The sequence below is a fragment of the Trachemys scripta genome, chromosome 4, assembly GCF_013100865.1.
Source record: "Trachemys scripta elegans isolate TJP31775 chromosome 4, CAS_Tse_1.0, whole genome shotgun sequence".
NCBI lineage: Eukaryota > Metazoa > Chordata > Testudines > Emydidae > Trachemys > Trachemys scripta.
This window is the reverse complement of record NC_048301.1, coordinates 33,524,888-33,544,862: the sequence shown is the minus strand read 5'-3', so window position 1 is coordinate 33,544,862 and position 19,975 is coordinate 33,524,888. Positions and strand designations below refer to the sequence as shown.

At 39.4% G+C, this 19,975-nt stretch overlaps 1 protein-coding gene across 1 annotated transcript in view; it reads left to right on the top strand.

Moving 5' to 3' along the window:
• SPATA7 (spermatogenesis associated 7) overlaps window positions 1-19,975 on the top strand; it is a gene marked incomplete in the record, with an annotated part of 75,090 nt that overhangs the window by 13,534 nt on the left and 41,581 nt on the right. The window contains 3 exon segments of the mRNA XM_034768683.1: window positions 4,701-4,775; window positions 6,313-6,405; window positions 9,200-9,247. Of these exon segments, the coding sequence (XP_034624574.1) occupies window positions 4,701-4,775; window positions 6,313-6,405; window positions 9,200-9,247 (216 nt within the window).

Genomic DNA, 19,975 nt, shown 5'->3' with positions numbered 1-19,975 from the left:
GTTTATTACTTTCACATTTCTTGTTGGATACTTACATTTATTTTAAATATTAAAATCCTAATTCAATTTAATATTTATATTCTAAAACTATAAATACAAATTCTCATTGGAGGACATTGTGGAAGGAGTGTGTTAAGGATGCCTTTAAATGGAGTGGCACACAAGACAAAGAAAGCTATTCCAGCGATCAGGACAACATGAAAGATGGGTTGCAGATGAGAGAAAGAAGGCTACAAATAATATATTTACATCGCATTTTCCTTCAAATTTCCTTCCATCATACTACCACTGCTAATAATGGTGGGAGTGCTAGTATAGACTATCTGCCAATATTTTAACCACTGTATTGTGTATTCTTGCTCAGAGCAGATCTAGGTGACATGATAGTTAAAAAGCCAGTAACCAGGTGTCCTCAGTAGTGATCTCAAGATGGCGGAAAATTTGAAGGAAAATACTAGTGTACACACAACCAAATGTGATAACTTGTCAGGAGGCTTCAGTGAAGTCAGCAGGGCAATGTTTGGAAAGATACAAGAGCAGAGATGAAAGCAGGAGTGTAAATGTAAAGAGCCTCACTGGTGAGGCTGAGAAATTTGAACCTGGTATGAAAGGTGAGAGGAAGTCAATGGAGAAAGTCATTTAAGGGGTTAAGCTGATCTGATCACTGATCAAGAGAGATGACTTTACTAGTGGCATTTGTTATGTACTGGAGGAGAGGCAAGTCAGAGGTAGGGAAGCCAGGGAGAAGGAGTTGCAGTAGTCAAGTAGATAATTGACTAAGGTAGGGCCAAGAGATAGTGATCTAAGTGCAGGAGAGAGGACAGATTTTAAAGATGTTTTAAATGAAGAACAGATAGGATCTGGCAACAGCCTGGATGTGGCCCATTTTATTTCTTGTAGGGTCAATATTCTGTGTGTATAGTATGTGTATAGTTCCATTCTATGCATCCGAAGAAGTGGGCTGTAGCCCACAAAAGCTTATGCTCAAATAAATTTGTTAGTCTCTAAGGTGCCACAAGTACTCTTGTTCTTTTTGTGTGTATAGTAGACATTCAGGATGTGAATATGTAGTAACCCAGATCACAATGTGCCTTTCAAATTATTTAGTTGCATGTGAAAATTAGCAACAGATATATCCTGTCCTTTTCAAGAGTAATAGCTTTTGCGGTACATCAAAAAATAGATAGATGCTTTAGGCTAATGGACTTGATAGCTCCTTCCCTTTTCTATCCAGGGCTCCTAGTGAATAGTCAGAAGATTTCTATAGCATTTGTGCTTTGTTTATGTAAAGTGTAACATGCCTACATTTGGAATACAGTAAAAAGCCCATTAAAGAGCTTGTATAATGGAACTATACATTTGCTGAGTGTTAAGACATCCCAGGTTTGGAAATGCTGTTATATTATAAAAGAAGATTCCATGTGACAGTGGCTTTGACTATCTATTCAGGATCTATAGTATTTAATGTAACTACACAGAAAGAAATTTACTAATTTGCCCTCATTGAAATCATTACACCCATCAAAAAGAAGAATGTCATAAAAATATCTTAAGATTTCCCCTTCTATTTTGATTTATATTAACGGTGCTTTAAAATACTACAGCCTTTAAGAGCCAAAAGGGTCCTATAGTTTATTGCTAGTTTTTAGAAATCATCAAATGCAAACCAATTTTATCTTGTTCCCCATACCTTCTTTACTGTTATGTTCCATGTGCCAGAAGCAACAAATATAGCCCTCAATTCTGTAAACACTCACCCAAGTGCTTAACTTTAAGCATGTAATTAGATTACTCATCTGGTTAAAGTTAAGCAGATATGTAAGTTTTTGCAGGATTGGGACCATAACCAGAGAGCTGCTCTATTTTATCAGTTTCACTTTGTTTCTCTGCTTGTACATGGAGCAGAGGTGCTGGGAAGGGAAGCAGTGAGGGATTTGGACTGGGAAGGAAGGGTATGCAATCAAGGAATAGGAGGGGAGTTAAAGAGAAGCAACCAGGAAACAAGAAGGGATAGAAGCAATAACGAAGAATGGAAAAAAGATGCTGATGAAGAAAAGGATGGCTAGTTTTTGGTGTTGACCTGAATAGTAAAAGTTACATCCCTATTCCTAATGTGAAGGACCTTGAATTAGGGGATTAAAAAAAAACAATAATATTAAAAAAAAATAATTAAAAAAATACAGTATATGCCAAAATAAAGACATTTCTTTTCTCCACAATTTTTCAAATATCAAAATTTTAAAAAAATTAATACAGTAAAAAGCATAATGTATTTCATGGAGTGTAGTTGTACCGGAGACCGAAGAGTCCAAATGTATTAGATAACCACACTTATTGGTTACTTTCAGCCTCTTACCTCACAGAGCACCTGAGGTGTGTGTACATCTGCTTATGACCATACACCTTGTCATGTCTTTTTACTTGCACACAGTGGTGCCATGTATCAGTTGTAAGGCAATCATTCACATGACCATTTCAGGCTCTCTTCACATCTACAGGTGAGAGAGAATGGGCTAGTTCAGCCCTTGATAATGATCATATGTTCCTTGAAATTGGCTGCAAATTATTATAGTCAATAGTAAGTGGAGCAGGTATGGTACCTTAACTTCAAGAAAGAAATCTTGTTTTAGAAGAGTCTTGTGGATTTTTTCTTTTTCTTTGTTTTATATTTTAAATTCTTGGGGATAGCCACTTAGAGTGAAGGCTCAGAGCATGTTATTGCTCATAACAATCAATATCTCCTTTTAAAAATTGCTTCAGGAATGTGGAGTTTCTCAGTGAAATCAGGTGGTGATTTTTAAGATCCTAATTTACATAAGAGACAATAGATGGGATTTTCAAGTGCACTCAGTGTGCTGAACACTTTTGAAAATCATACTGACTGTCAACAGGATAAAATATTGACCAGTGAACAACAGCTGCTGCATTTAATATTAAGACATTTATTTTCTGAGCAGGATATGTTGATTCTATGATGCTTATTCTCCTATTACGCCAAACGACTGGTACTAGAATGAGTAGTTGCATCAACATTTGTCATAGAATAGCTGCACTGTGATTGTTTTAGATCGAAAGATATTAAATGGAATCTCTGCCAGTCCATCAAACCGTTGGGATGATTATTTTTTTAAATGACCTCAGCGAGTGCAATACCAGTTATCTTTGTACAGTATACTTGGAAACAAACTCCTTTTATTGTCAAGATGGTTTCTTATTGGAGGAGAACAGCCTTCCGAGGGAAACAGTGGGGGCGAAAGACCTTTCTGGCTTTAAGATTAAGCTTGATAAGTTTATGGAGGGGATGGTTTGATGGGATAAAGTGATTTTAGTCAATAGGTCAACAATGTGCCATCGCTGGTAATTAGCAACAATGGTCAATGATGGGATATTAAAAGTTACTACAGAGAACTTTTTCCAGAGGGTCTGGCTAGAGAATCTTGCCCGCATGCTCGGGGTTCAGCTGATCGCCATATTTGGGGTCGGGAAGGAATTTTCCTCCAGGGTGGATTGGCAGAGGCCCTGGAGGTTTTTCGCCTTCCTCCGCAGCATGGGGCAGGGGTCGCTTGCTGGAGGATTCTCAGCGATTTGAAGTCTTTAAATCATGATTTGGGGACTTCAACAGCTGAGTCAAGGGAGAGAATTCTTTCAGGAGTGGGTGGGTCAGCTTTTGTGTCCCGCATCATGCAGGAGGTCAGACTAGATGATCATAATGGTCCCTTCTGACCTTAGAGTCTGTGAGTCTATGAGAAAGCACAGATTGTTTCCTTAAAGTGTTCAGAATTTAGCAGTGTAAATTATGGGCATGAAGCTAAATTACATCAGCATCTATCATCAGAAAAGATTATACATACATCAGGCATTTGATGTAATGGATTTAAAGTCCTTACAATAAAACATTAAAACAAGTTATACTTCAGCCAAACACAAGTTTTTATTGGGCTCTGTACAGGGGTAACTGAGTGAAATTTAATGGACTGTGATATATAGGAGATCAGACTAGTTGATCTAATAATTCCTTCTGGCTTTAAACTCTGTGAATCTATGAAAACATCACAGTCATACTTTGTATGCAGTGTTGTTGTAGCTGTGTCAGTCCCACGATATTAGAGAGACAAGGTGGGTGAGGCATCTTTTATTGGACCAGCTTCTGTTGGTGAGAGAGACAAGCTTTCGAGCTTACACAGGCTTTTCCCCAGGTCTGGGAAACATACTCAGAGTGTCACAGATAAATAGAAGGTGGCACATATTGTTTAGCATAAGTAGTTAACATATTTCAAGGGAACATTCCTTTGAAGGGACCATTCTCTATGCTAAACAATCTGTGCCACTTTGTATTTAGCTGTGACACTCTGAGTACTTTTCCCAGACATGAAGAAGAGCTCTGTGTAATCTCGAAAGCTTGTCTCTCTCTCACCAACCGAAGTTGGTCCAATCAAATAAATTACCTCACCCATGCTGTCTCTTTACAATCATACTTTGGTATTTAGGTAATATGGGAAGCTCATTAAACTGTAATGATGTTCTCATTATAACATTAAATAAAGTCCACCCTACCAGTAATCTGATTGGCTGCCACAGATTCAAATTTCTCATAATAACCGATTTAAACAGACCTTTGCAGCTTTAAAGAAACATGTTCTGCTTTATCCTATTTGTCAAAATATGTATTTCCTTCTAACTGCTTGCCATTTCTCTTTAAGTGAGCGAATACCCAGCCATTCCCAGATATGGTCCAGCAAGCCCATTTAAAGGACATTTAAGTACTCAGAGTAATGGTAAGTAATATGTATGATTTGATAAAAGGGTTATCATGGTTGCTTTGTATGGACATGTTTATTTTATGATTTTAAAAAATGTTTATTTCATTAAAACCTTTGACTTAAACTTTTATTGAGGTTTGAATAATAGTAATATACAAATGTGCTTTACTGAAAGGACATTTGGTCTTTTCACATTGGGTTTTATGTATCTTGGTGCTTTTGCTGGCTAGAATACATAAAATTACAGCTAAAAAGGTAAAAATACTACCTTTAAGTGTTATTTCTTATGAGCTAATGGCTCAAATAGAACGAATAATATGTATTCTAATATGATACTGAGCTTGTTTCCATTCAGGTGATGAAGAAGCTATGGCTCCCATTGAGCAAAGCACTTAAGCATATGTATAACTTTAAGATTGTGAGTAGTCCCCTCTATTCTGTAGACCACTTAAACCTGTGTTTAAATGCCCTACTAAAACAGTGCCTATATTTATAGGGACTTCTTGAACTCTGTCCAAGCTAAAATTTTTGTGTCCTAAGATATCTTAAACAAAGATTATGTTTAAATAAAAAGAAATTATTGAAAATGGTTTATGACTCTATGGGACAAATCTGATCATGTAAGGTGCTGAGTGTGATGAACTCCCACTAATGTCAACATTTCACAGCATCAGGCCCTTATCCACAATGTGCTGAGTTTAGGAATCTCTGTTTCCCATGTAACAGTTGGTAATATCACTAAAACTTCTAACAATGTGAATAACATTTTCCTGCAGACCCTCACCTTGGGGGCTGGCAGGTAAATGGAGGGGAGGGACAACTAACTGAGTATTATTTTTAAATGTATGTATTTATACTGATAAAATTTAAATATTCTGTTACTGGTTTGGAATAAAAGTTTTTGAAAGTTTGGGGTTGGATGGATGTGGTGGAAGTGATGGAAAACTGGGACTTTATCCACTCAGCATTTTAACTATGAAAATGCTACCAAACCAGCCCATTAATGTGGGAGAGACAAAGTGCATGGGATTCATGGGTAGAACACCTGGATTTGAGGCTGTCAGACATACACTGTTCAGTTTTAAAGAGAGGGGAAGGAGCATTAGCACACTTTGATGACCACCAAATTTCAGTTTGGTTTGTTTAGAGATGCAGTATGATCTTGTAAAAAATGGAATGAGAGTGCTTAGCCACTGGATCTGAGGCTGTAGTGCAAACCAACACTACAGGGAAAGGAGAAAAGGTAACAGGGAGAGATGACCTCCTAGAAAGAAGGAGTGAGTGAAAGCCTCGGTACCCTTTCCCAAAAGTACCATGATTCTGAAGTTGTTAGGAAAGACAAGTGTCTCCTTAGGGCATGTCGTTTGTGAAGTTGGGAGGACAAAGGCAAAGGCAGGCCCATGCTCTGGTTCTTGTGGCCTCCATTATGTAACACCGCCTGCCATCTTTGCCACTCTTGTTTGGAACTGTGTTGGGTTTGAACTGTAATTAATTAATAACTATTTATCTTTACACTACTTTTTATAACATTCAAATGTGTTTAATTTTATAGCTTTTTGCATTGACTCCTCCCGGAGACTAAATAACCAGTACCTGATCAGGGATCACATGGCTGTTCATTATAACAAAATCCTTTCAGCCAAAGGTAAAAACATCCAAACATGAAACTTCTACACCCAGTTTTAGCTCCTTCCTTCACTTTGCATTAGAATAGACCTGTAACAGGAATTGGGTTGTAGAAAGTTTTTTGTTTTTGTTGGTTCGGTTCCTTGCTGATGTCAGTTGGCTGCTTCCCACTAATAAAAAATATGAAAAGTCATTCAGTAACTTTGTGTTTGGTTGTTTTTCTCACATTAACATTTTGTTTTTTTATTCATTCGGGTGATGATAGAAAGTTACTACTTTTATTTAATGATGTTTAGTGCTGTGAGTCTGTCTTTGATTTCCCTTCATTTCGCTCTGTTTTGTTGCTGATGCTAAGTAAATTGCATAGACCAAAAAAAAAAAAAAATCTTCATTAGGATAGAGTAAGTAAACACAGATTAGTTACATCAGAATAAATGTACAGCATTTCATCTTTTAAAAACAAACAAAATAAACCCCCAAAAGGCCTAATTTTCAAAGGTGCTAAACACTAAGGGTTCTCATTGCAGTCAGTGGAAGATGTGAGTGTTTAGCACTTTGAAAAATTTCCCCAAATGTTGGTAAATTAATATAATCTATTATTAATCTTTGTTATTCATACAGCAATATTAATAAGTTTTGTTCTCTACAGAGAAGTAAATTCAAACTTTAGAGTAATGTTTTCACAAAGCAAATGTTAGGAAGTCTGGAACTTCAGAGTAAAGGTTCCATGCACACCTTAATCTTCTTTGACAGAGGAATGGGCACTCATGAGAAGGATCAGGGAGATTGTTTTAGTTTGGGTGAAGATAAGGTTGGGTGAGTAGCTGTGATCAAATTGAGCTTATAAGGGAAAGCTAGTCAACCACTGCCTTTTCATAACAGTGCAGTTTTATATTGATTCCTTATGAATTAAGAATCCAACACTTTATCCTCTTTCTTGCCTCATCCATTTTTGCTTGTTGTGGGATGATGGTCAAAGGAAATCAGGCTAATGATACTGCTAATCTTCAGTTATTAATAATCAGTAAAATTCAGACTCAGAGTATGAATAAGAAGATAATGCCAATAACTATCTTTATTAGGCACAGAGGAAGCACCGAAAGGTGAATCAGAGGCTCCAGTGTGTGCTTTATTTACTATTTTATTTTTCTAAAATTGCGATGGGAGGAAGAGTACTGACTCTTGTGTCTGTGCCAATATATTGTCAGTGTACAGGTTGATGTTGTTTAGCTATAGCTTTTGCTTTTCTTTGGATCTCTGCCAAGGAATTCATTCTTGCAGCTGCAGCATGCTTCCAAATACACTCTCCTCTCCTGATTCATATTTGACAGAAATATACTAGAATCAATCACATTGCTTTAATATGCACTCATTCTCACTATCCATATGATCACAGTAAGTGATATGAAAAGTTTCTATCTGCTTCTCATCTGCTACTGTGAGTTCTGGCTCTCACAATAATATATGGCAATAGGGTGAAACAGTAGTTGCACCATTCTAACTTCCATATTAACTGAAATGCATATTTCTGTCCAAATGGTTTTTAACTTTGAATATCACAAGCAACCTGCTCCAGATATGATCTGAGGAGTTGCAGTTCTCAGACATTTATGCAGGCTGCTTCACAGATTTCCTTAACATGCACAACCTTTTCATTTTAATCTCTTATTCCAGTTTGGAGAGGTTAATTCCCAACTATCTCTGTCTTGTATTGTATATGGAAATTTTTTGCACCAAAGCACAATTCAGATTTCATACCACCCATTACAACCTTCTGAAGCAATACCTTTTCCATTTCAATTACATAGAACAGCTAATTCAATTTTTTGTATAAATTTAGTGCAAATCTTAGTACATTTTGCTTAACTAAGGCAAAACTATGCCCAAAGTTTGAATATTACTGAAGTTTAGAAACTTATGATGCTGTCCTTATGCAGTGTTTACAGTCAACCTTTCATTAAAGAATCAAGTGAAAAAAGTAGGTTAAAAAGCTCTGCCTAACTTTTTTTTTTAAGTCAAATAATAGAATATAATGTGCCGGATCTGGGGCAGTGTTCCAAGGGTCACTGGGAATTTATTAAATATTTTGTGTGCGTGGTATTAAAAAAAAAAAAAGTAGATTTTTTTTGTGTGTTGTTCGTTTTAAATTTCACAGCCTATTCCCATGCTTCATGGCATAAACTGGTCCCAATCCTGCAAATATTAATGCTCATACTTCAGGCTGCGAATCATACATGGAGGTCATGGAAGTCACGGCTTCTGTGACTTCCATGACCTCCATGAATTTTGCAGCGTTGGTGTAGCTGACCCCAGGGCCATCCCAGCAGCTGGGGAAGTTGGTAAGATTTAGTCAGATATTTTTGGTAAAAGTCATGGACAGGTCACGGGGCCGTGACTTTTTGTTTATTGCCCGTGACCTGTCCATGACTTATATTAAAAATAGCCGTGACTAAAATGTAGCCTTACTCATACTTAGCTTTAAGCACCTGAATAGTCCTATTGAAATCAATGGGATTACTCACATGCTTAAAGTTAAACACACATGTGTTTATAGGATCAGGACCTAGTTAAGGTCAGGAAGAAATTCCTCTCTCATGATATATTATCACAACACTAGATGCATTACACTTTTTCACCTTCTTCCAGCCATTCTCAGAGACAGGGTACTGGATACATAATTAGCTAAACTGTTAGCCTTTAATTAAACAAGTCCTTGTTTAGTGATATTTTGGTAATATATTGTTCTAACCATAGCAAATATTAAGAATAGGATCTTGCATAACTCACTTCTATTTTTTTTTTATTGTTTTCAGCAGCCGTAGACTGTTCAGTGCCAAAAAGCAGGTTAACCAGCATCAAATGTAAGTATTTCCTATGAGATGTTAATTCTTTAAAAAGTTTTATAAAGTTAGGGTGGTGTTTGCTATTACTAAGGCTACGATTTAATCATGGATATTTTAGTAAAAGTCATGGACAATAAACAAAAATTCATGGCCCGTGACCTATATGATTATATGGCTATATGACTTTTACTATAAATACCCCTGACTAAATCTTGTGGGGGGGGGGCTTCTGCTGGGGGGTGCTGTTTGTGGGGGGCGCCCGGGGCCAGCGGCACCAGCTGTCGGGGGGCCGCCGACCGCAGCTGTTCCAGCTAGCCGCCCTGGGGACCGCTGCAGGGGGCTGCCCGAGCTGCTCCAGCGACCCCAGGGATCCGTGACTTCTGCGACCTCCATGACAGACATGGGGCCCCTAGCTATTAATGATGCAACATTCAAATTTGCAGTAGGGGCCTCACAAATACAAGAAAAATCCCGGTCCCCACCCAGAAGGGCCCACAAACTAAATTCCTCACAATATAAGTGAGGCTCAGAAACAGAAAAGGGAGGGAATGAGAGAGGAAGCACAAGGGTAACAATAAAAGATCACAGGTTTCAGAGTAAATAAAAGATCACAGTTACTCAATAAGGCACACTTGTATCTTCATGACTCTATAACACTCCTCATTCCCCTTTTTGTGGCAGTCTGTAATGAATTTAGCCCTAGTGAAATGCATCTAGCCAGTTATTGCCAACCTTGAAGTTTAAAGTCGTCTTCTTCCCCATGGTGGATGCAGCAGAAGCAGGAGCAGTGCAATATTCTCTCTCCCACCTCCCTTCCAATGTGTTACATCTCTGACCTTATGGCATCACATGTGGGGTGGGAGGTAAATTTTGTCTCCGTATGCACTCAGCTTCTCTATGAAGACTTTTAACAAGAGTGCCCATTAGTGCCAGTTCTGGAGGTGTTTTTGGGAAGTCAACACCTGCCAGGAACTGGACTGAGACCAATCAAATCATTTCAATAAAACAATCAAACAGCCATCAGGTGGTAACAACATAGGTCACAATCAACCCGGACTGAGCTGCAATTATTACCATTGTTAGTTATATCTCTGTATCAAATACTGTTTGTGATAAGAGAAAAGAGAAAGTTATTGTGATAACAGTGCAAGCTGAAATGCAGTGACTTTCAAGACATCAGCTTACTGACTGCTAAAAGAAGTATATCAGTCAAAGAGGCTAAACCTAAACTGCTTGTTAAATTAACAAACATATTTCTTCATTGTATTCTTGTCAAGATACATACTAATGATTTGTGTATCTGTTTCCATGCTTGTATTGTAATTAGTAACAAAAGATATGTTTGTTTGTTTTTTAATGGAGATATCCTATCTCCTAGAACTGGAAGGGACCTTGAAAAGTCATTGAGTCCAGCCCCCTGCCTTCGCTAGCAGGACCAAGTACTGATTTTGCCCCAGATCCCTAAATGGCCCCCTTAAGGATTGAACTCACAACCCTGGGTTTAGCTGACCAATGCGCAAACCACTGAGCTATCCCTTCCCCCTGATGGTGGTGGTGATGGTGATGATGATGATAAGTGACTTATTAAAGCAGTCATTTTTGATGGAAGGAGGCCATGGAATGTGTTTTCTACCCAGTGCACAGGGCTGGCTCCAGGCACCAGCAAAGGAAGCAAGTGCTTGGGGCAGCCAATGGAAAGCGGCGGCACGTCCAGGTCTTCGGCAGGAATTCGGCGGCGGGTCCCTCTGGGAGCGAAGGACCCGCCGCCGAATTGCCGCCGAAGAATGAAGTGGTGCAATAGAGCTGCCGCCAAAGTGCTGCTGATCGCGGCTTTATCTTTTTTTTTTTTTTTTTTTTGCTTCGCCGCTTGGGGCGGCAAAAAAGCTGGAGCCGGCCCTGTCAGTGCAGAATCTAGACCTTCCTTCTCTGTACTTAGTCTGAGACACAGCCAAATCAATGTGTTGTGGGGAGACAATATACATGGTTCACACACCCTTTGGGCAGCAGAACTCAGTTTCACTGGGACTGATACATGTCCCTGTGGAATGGGTTTTAGGGATGTTAGGCAAGAAGTAAAGCAGGGCCAAAAGGTCCAAGACAAGCTGTGGATTCATCATCTGCTGTTTTCAGAGGGTGCAGCACAGGCTGGAACGGTATCACAAGGGATTATTACAGCCTCTAGGCTGCAAGAGCAGCTTCATATCAGCTATCCTGCAGACCCACAGCTTGGGCTGTAGGATTCCTCCTGGCCCCCCAGCTGTATCAATAGCTCCTCTGTAGCATGACTACTTCAGCTTGGTGTAGGAGGGAGGATTAAAGTGCTTGGGTTTTTTTGAAAAAAAAAGTTCACTTCTGTGACTTCTCTTGTTGCCTCAGTCAGGCCTTTATTTGAATTCCTACCTGGATAAAGATGATTCTCCCGCACCTGCTTAGGCCTTTCTGAACTTTCTGCCATTTATTTCAGAGCCTGCTATTTTCACAAACAAAATACTCCTGAACAGTTCATGCCATAGTGAATTTTTCTGGATTATATGAGTACATGTTGAAAACAGGGACAGAGCCTTAACCTTAACAGATAATTGTAATGGCACTAGGAGGTGTATTCCATAGTGAGTAAAATTCCATTTCAAATGGAACTTGCCTAGGTACAGTATATTTCCGTTTCCGTTCAGTTTATTCAGACCACTCTCAGACTGTGTAACTTTGTCAAGGTTACAGAATTTGAATTAATCACCTACCAGTGTGTGATGGAAACTTTACACCTTTGCTGCTGCTATTGTGTTTGCACATCTGCTTGGTAAAAACAGTACACTAAATCCTCACTAAATTGCTCTTTCACCTTATTTTCAAACTGGACTGGAACTTTTCTTCCCATCCCATATCAAATAAGTGGTAGTGTCATGGCAATCAACAACACAAGCACTGAGATTGCTAGAAGGGTATTGAAAAAGAAAATTTGAAAAAGATCATTTTAAAATAATCTCATATCAGTTGTCCTTTCCATCTGAGCCTTGGGACATGGAATAGTTAGTTTATAGCCTCTGTTGGAACATATTAATTTACTATTTTTTCCTTTTTATATTCCATATCTTACTACTATCTTACTACTTTTTACTTCTTAACTGTGAACATATTTTACTTGTGCTGCCATAATCTGAGATTTACAGTCACTTTATTGAGCTTTTGTAAAGTTTCCGCAATTACTTTTTCAGATGTTGAATTTTCTCACTGTTCTGCTTTGAAGTCCTCTTCTCCCCTCATTGCTTCTCAAAGTACACATTGAGAGCAAATTTTCAATATGAAGTGCTGAGATTTATCAGCTTGGCTTCTATTAACATTAATGAGAGTTGCAAAGCAGAATACCTGCACATCATGCTGAACGTTTCTCCCCAAAATTGTTGCCCTGCTAAAATAGCAGTTGAATAGTTCCCTTTGGGCTGTTGCCATGTATCAGTCATTGGTTCTTAAGCACTAACATGATACTGGAGCTGGCACTTCTTCTGAACAACTGAATAGGTCTGCCCTTAAAGTGTATTTAGTTTCCACAGTTCTTTTCCCACTATCCTAGCTGGCAGCAAAGCAGGCAAGCTGCCATGCCACTGAGCCAGCAGCAAGCATGCACATGTGTATTAGATCAGTTCTATTGACTTAAAATAGTTGTTAAATGTGAAACTTCTTGAAATCTGAAACTTCTATGTGCAGAATTACCCTAAGCATGTCAATACCAGTGGCTATTAGAAATCTCATTATTGTAGCATTTGTGCCAGAAAACTTGACAAAAGCCCTGCCAAATAAGATAGGTGCAGTTACACATGCCTGGATTCCAATAATAACAACTTTTGCAATCCATATGTTTAGAGGTTTTTCCACAGAATACACTGATAGGGTAGCCTGAACCTAGTGACTGAGAGTGTAGATCTCCTGCTAGGAAAAATCTGCATTCTGAGAAATTGCCCACCAGAAATCCGCACACATAGTGGATGAACATCAAGTATGAACCTGTAGTTACATTTTTTAGAAATCAGTAAACATACTCATTTTTAGGGGGGGAAAAACTAAAAATGATGCAGCCTAACTGATACTTTTCTTTGCCTGGACCTAGGAACTCATCAGGATTTTTATATTTTAGACCTGATTTTTTCCAGCATTACCTCCACTTGTGAACACGTACATTTTGTGCATGATCACTGATGATCTTTGTGTTGTGAAAAACATAAAATCTCTGTGTAAACAAGGAAAATCAAACTTGTCCATGTTTTGCTGCTGTACAGGAAGTTTGCACAGTCTTCCCTGCACTGGCCCTTCCACCGTCCCCATATGAGTCCTGCCTCATTTTCATGCATACTTTCGAAGAATCTATGCAAAAAGGGAGCCCTACCTCATTCCAGACACACCTGCATTTTTTAATGACTTGGGGTTTTCTTACATACACAGATAGTGCCAACAGAACAGTGAGAATAGGGGGAGGGGTTAACTTATTTACTACAACTGCCAAGTTTCCAAGTTCTGTCACTCCCTGAGGGCTCATTAGAGCCATTAAGAGCTGTGTATATTTTTCACTATTGTACTCAAAAATGGCAGAACCATTTTTCTCAAACTTTTCTAAAAAATAATCCTTCAACTGAGGTCAGACTCAGAAAATTTCAGACCAAAAGGTGAAGGTTAAAAGTAACTGAAATACGGCCTTTAAACAGAAACACTCAGGCAATCTTAATTATCACTGTTGTTGTTTGCTCCAACTACAATATATGTATCTTTTCCTAAAAGATCAACTTGAATTATGCATATAAACTGTGCATGTTTGCACACACATGGTAATAGTGCACAGAAATTATACATATCTTTATGAAAATATAGTCCTTTGTATTTGTCATCTGAATTTCTTGCTTACAAATATGAAAACCAAATGTGTAAATATCTCTATGTCCCTGCATTTTGAATTATAGCAATTTGAAATGCTTCTGCAGTAGATACACATTTTGTTCTCTATGAAAGGCAGTATCTCTGAGGAAGAAATTTATTTAAAGCAATAATACATTTTTCATAGATTAAGGCTAGAAGGGACCATTAGAGCATGTAATCTGACCTATATTACCATAGCCAAGAATTTCACCCAGTCATCCTTGTATTGAGCCCAATAACTTGTTTTTGACTAAGCACATCTACTAGAAAAGCATCCAGTCTTGATTTGAAGACCTTAAGAGATGGGAACTCCACCACATACCTTGATATTTTGGCCGAATGGTTAATCACCCTCACTTTTAAAAATTTGTGCCTTATTTCTAGGAATTTGACTGTCATTAACTTCTGGCCAATGGCTCCTGTTATGCCTTTCTCCAACTAGATTAAAATCCTTTTAGCACCTATTATTTTCTCCCTGTGAAGGTACATATACATAAACTAGTCACTTCTCAGTCTTCTTTTTGATAAGGTAAACAGATCAAGCTCTTTAAGTCTCTCACTGTAAGACACTTTTTCCAGTCCTTGAATAATTTTTGTAACTCTTCTCTTTTAAACTTTATACATAATGCCCAATAAAGATTGTCACAAACTTCATTGAAGAAAACAACATTTTACATATAAAGGTCAGATTTTCAGCCTAGTCTTGGCCTTTTATTTTTTCTCCCACAATTTTACAATTATTTGTGGGTGCAATATATTGTATAGATATTATACTGATGGACACTCTGTGGGAGATTAAGATGGAAAGATATGGAAATTGTTTTAAAGAGAAAAACTTATTTTAAAAGTGTAAATGAGTGTGTTATGTTGGCATAAATTCAATCAACACCTCTTTGTTTTCTAACAGTGGCTTTGCGTGATCAATGCACTTTCTGTCATATGCAGCACCAAAAAGTCAAAAGGAAGTTTATATTACTGGCTCTAATCCATAAGAAATTAGATTGGTAAATGCAGAGGTGCAAAGTACACACACAACTGTTACCAGTAAGTCTGTAGTTAACAGATGTCCACTCTGTGACTCACAGGATGCTTCAGGGCCTACATCTTCATTCTTACAAGAAAATCTAACCAATTCTCAAAACAGCGGATATTAGTCTTTCATCTTAAGGGCTCAATTACTTTACTGACAAACAGTATTTATAAAAAGATGGAAAGAACACTGCATTCTTTTTTTTCAAAACAGGATACAATGCTAACTTCTTTATTATTTTGTAAAACAGTTGCAAAACTTGGTTATTTTGGGGCGGGTATGGAAGGGGTGCATTTTGCCCTTTGCGGGAGTGGAAAGCCAAATAAGCAAGGGGAGATGTTGTAGTTATGCTTCCCATGTGGGTTGGTGGAGCCGGATGTGGGAAACATGCACAGAGGATCTGTGCCCTTACATTCCACGGATCTGTGCTTTGTGTGGGCTCCTTCTGCCACAGAGAGGGTTTGTAAGAAGTGGTGGGGCTATGGTCATTGGAGCTGTGTAGCCCACAGAGCATGTAGCAGTGTGCACAGCAGCTGTAAATATGAGTTTGCCTAGTAAAAAGACCTAGCAATAAACTAGTTTCAAATCAGAGCTGAGTATGAACCCCAGGATTTGGTCACATAGAAATATATTGCTCTTACTAAGTGTACCTCTCCTTTTAAATTTGCTAAATCAGGTATTCATTTTCCTGATTGTATTTATTAAAGTGAAATTGATCACTGCATTATTGTATATGAAGTACTACAAAATGCTGATGATACAGTGGCCAGGGAGCACTTAGTGCAAGTTTTGAGATGAGGATGCGAGTCCAGTCCCTTAGCATAAATTAGAGCAATTTGAAACTATCGTAATCTATACCAGTAGCCAGCAGCCCCGTGTGGACATTCTAGCAGCTGAGGTTCTGGTGGACAAGGGGATGACACACACTCTTTTCTCTGGGGACATTCCCTACATGGACATCTGGGAGAGTAGGTATTGTTGGGAGTCATTATGGCAATTCTATTTAATTTTAGGATCCTTCAACTGCATAGTAAGGAAGCTAGTTTCAGGGTAGCACTGGGATTCCTGAGGAGCACAAAATAGCCACATTACACTGGAGAATTGGGGCTAAATTTTGTGTTTTCCATTGGACTACACTAATACAGCTGTGATTCTTAGTCTGTTTACCCTCAGCTATGCAGGTGTTTAACTTCTGCCTTTTACTTGTAGCCAGATTCTGCCATCTGCATTCACGCTAAGTAATACCTTGCTTCTTGAGTAGTCCCTTTGATTTAAGTGAAACTACTCTGAGTAACGTTCCACTCAACATGAGTAAGGCTGGAAGAATCTGTTCCTAAATAAATATCAGGTGTCACCTTTACTCTTGTTGAGTGCTCTCTTATTCCACAAGTAGTGCCGTTGATTGAATGGGCTATTCTCAAAGTAAGGTACTACTTAACATTGAGGAAGTGTGACAGAATCGTGACCTATGAATTATGAAAACCATAACCTCATATTGTCTGTCCTTTTAATAAACAGTGAATTCTTCAGGGGTGAAATCATGGCTCATTTAAAACGATAGTGAGGCCAGGATTTCACCCTAGATGGCTAAGTTGTGGTGTGATTGGGACTTTTGTTAACTGAGACTGAGCTGTGCAAAGGAGAAGGGTGTTACGAAAGACAGCACTTGTTTACAGAACTAGCTTCATGGCCTCTTCCAGCACATTCAAACTGAGGATGGCATCTCCACTTTGAAAGATGCATGATGTGACTTCTTTGCATGCTCTTGGTCTGGGGGAATTCATATGGGAAAATAATGCCCAGAATTGAGTTGGCAAATAAATAGTTGGTTCACATGGGGAAGTATAGCATTACTCAGTGTTAAATTATGCTCTGGGACATGTGCTACCCTTAGCTAAGTTCAATAAGATAATATTTTATTTGTTCAATTAATGTTTCAATGTCTGAAATAGTTTATTTACATTAAAAATAAATCAATTCAGGAATTAATATTGCAAATTGTATTTAGCTGTGATATACGGTGACTGTAGAGATCTGAAATTCAGAGCAAAGGACAACCACTTATATTAAGCAATTGCAAACTTGTACTGTGGTTATAAGCACCAGACTGCCAAACTCCTTACAAGTGTGACATGTCTGATAGATTTTTGAATTACTTCCAAGTTTTATCATCTTCATTTCAGTCAGCCAAGCAATGTTTTGTAACTCCAGGCAGGTTTCTAGAAATATTGCTGAAGTGCTGGGTTTATGGAAATAGAGTCAAACCTGTAGAGGGAGCAACCCCTGCAGAAAAATAAAATTATAATGAAGGGAAATTTGCTTGGTATCCTCTGAACTTTGTGTAATAGGCATTTGCCTAGTCAGTAGTGTAGATTCTAAATTGGACTAGTAAGAATTTTATAGCTCGGTATCCTTTTAAAAAGTTTTTAAAAGTGGGGGAGGAATAATATACAATACAGCCATACATACACCACTTTTTGTTGCCTGTAGAATTAACAGAACAGGCTCACGGACTGGGTAGAATACGTTAAGGAACTTATTTGTACACACTGTGCATTTAACTGTCAGTGCCTTGCTTATAATATAATGCATTATCTCATTACTAAGCCTGACAATGATTGTGAGCAGAGTCACTGATGAAACTCATTGATCTCTAGATTCCATTAAGATTTGGAGATCTTGCAATTTAAATCTGCAGGATGCATTTTATACTCGGATATTAATCATTGTTTTTTTTTTTTTTTTAAAGAGTGGATGAAATGATTTTTTTTTTACTTGTAAACAAGCAGATTTAGACATTTGACATTTTGATATTTTTGTTCAATTTTGATCTTTAGTTTGGGGAGTCTCTGTACAATTAAGGCTATTTATAGTTCATCTATCAGACATTCCTACTAAATCTGTTAAAAGATGCATTCTCTCCTTTTGTTTGAATTATTCTGCTGGCAGTGATGGGCATTTAGTCCATGGCACAGTAACAAGGACACAGAGACAAATTTATCCCTGGTATAACCCCATTCAAATTAGTTGAGGTTACATCAGGGACTAATTTGGCCCACACTATTTCTAGAGCAGAAGGAAGTGAGGAAGCTTATCTTAGTGTGTCCAATTAACTGATAACATTTCTCCCCCATAGTACTATGCTTCCTTCCAAATGCCTGCCTGTCTCTTGCTGTAATTAACATAGTCATAGCTGCACCATCGGCTCATGTCTTGGGGCCTGATCCTGTGTTGTGGTGGTGAATGTCTTCAGCTCCAGTTGGTTGCAGTGGGAGTTATGAGTGCTCAGTGCCTTATGGGAGCAAGCCCCTTATACAGATTCACTTGTTGTCTGAGTAAACCCATACTTTAAAGAATGGAGCTTCCAGACCTGATTCTCACTTTGCTTGGTGCAGGACCCAAGAGGTGGGGCGGGGAAGGTGGATCTATGTTACTTTTTTGTCTCCCTAAGTCTGGGGTCTTTGGGAGGTTGCCTCAGGGCTACCCCAACTTGCATCCAGCAGCCTACTGCCCTCTAGATTCCTTCTACACAGGGGGAATTCCTTGGTGGGTGGCTTGCAGTCCCTTTGCACTGGCAAAATCAGCCTGAAGATGCTGTAGCATAACAACAAATCAGGATTTGTATGTGAGTAAAGTTTTCTACCATTCTGGCTAGCATATTTCTGTGATGCCATGTGACACCCCTGTGTGACTTTACAGCTTTTGGACCAGATTCTCTGGATTTTCTGAGCTGTGCAATCGGTGAGGGGAAAGTTTTTTACAGTACCCAGAAACTTACATCTAGCTGCCTATAGCCCAAAGATATCATTTGGGCAAGTAGGAATAGCCAGAGATACTTTGGCCACTCCCTTTGTCTCCTTCCCCTGCCCTTCCCCAGAATCTGTCCATTTATTTTATTTAATTGAGATACCCTTAGTAGGCTCAATCCTTTACTGCTCAGATGTGAAATATTGCAAACATGTGTTGGGGCAGATTCCCCACTCCAGTTAGGAAAGGGTTAAAGAGCTCCTCTGTGCACAGTCAGTCCCAATCCAGCACACCAGTGAGGCTTGTCAAGGCTGGAGATGAGCAGGTCCTTAAAAAGGAGGGTCCCTGCTTAGTCCAGCGTGACATTCTAAAGGAGCAGGACTGCAACTCAGAGCACCCCGTCCCCTGGAAGGGGGGTTGTTGATTGAGGAAATGGTTTCAGAGCCTTGGCCTCCTTGGCCCTCTCAGAAAGGAGAGGGGCCAATTCTTTTCTTTTTGTCTTTCCAAAGGCCCAGGACTCTGCGCTTTGTGGGCTGCTGAAGCATACTGTCTTTTTATTTGGACTACTTTATCACTCCCAGGCCCTTTGTAAGGAGGCAGATGCCATGAACAGCACAGGCAGAAGATAGGGTTACCATATTTCAACAATCAAAAAAGAGGACGGGAGGAGCCCCGCCCTAGCCCCGCCCCTGTCCTGCCCTAGCCCCACCCCTGCCCCTTCCACTCCCTCCCACTTCCTGCCCCCTCAGAACCCCCAACCCTCCCCCCCACGCCTTGTCCCCTGACTGCCCCCTCCTGGGACCCCTGCCCCTAACTGCCCCCCAGGACTCCACCCCCTACCTAAGCCTCCCTGCTCCTTGTCCCCTGACTGCCCCCTCCTGAGACCTTCCCCATATCCTAACTGGCCCCCTAGGACTCTACCCCCTACCTGTCCCCTGACTGCCCCAACCCTTATCCACACCCCCACCCCCAGACAGACCCCTGGGACTCCCACGCCCCATCCAACCACTCCCGACCCCCTGACAGCCCCCCCCCCAAAACTCCCGACCCATCTAAACCCCTCTGCT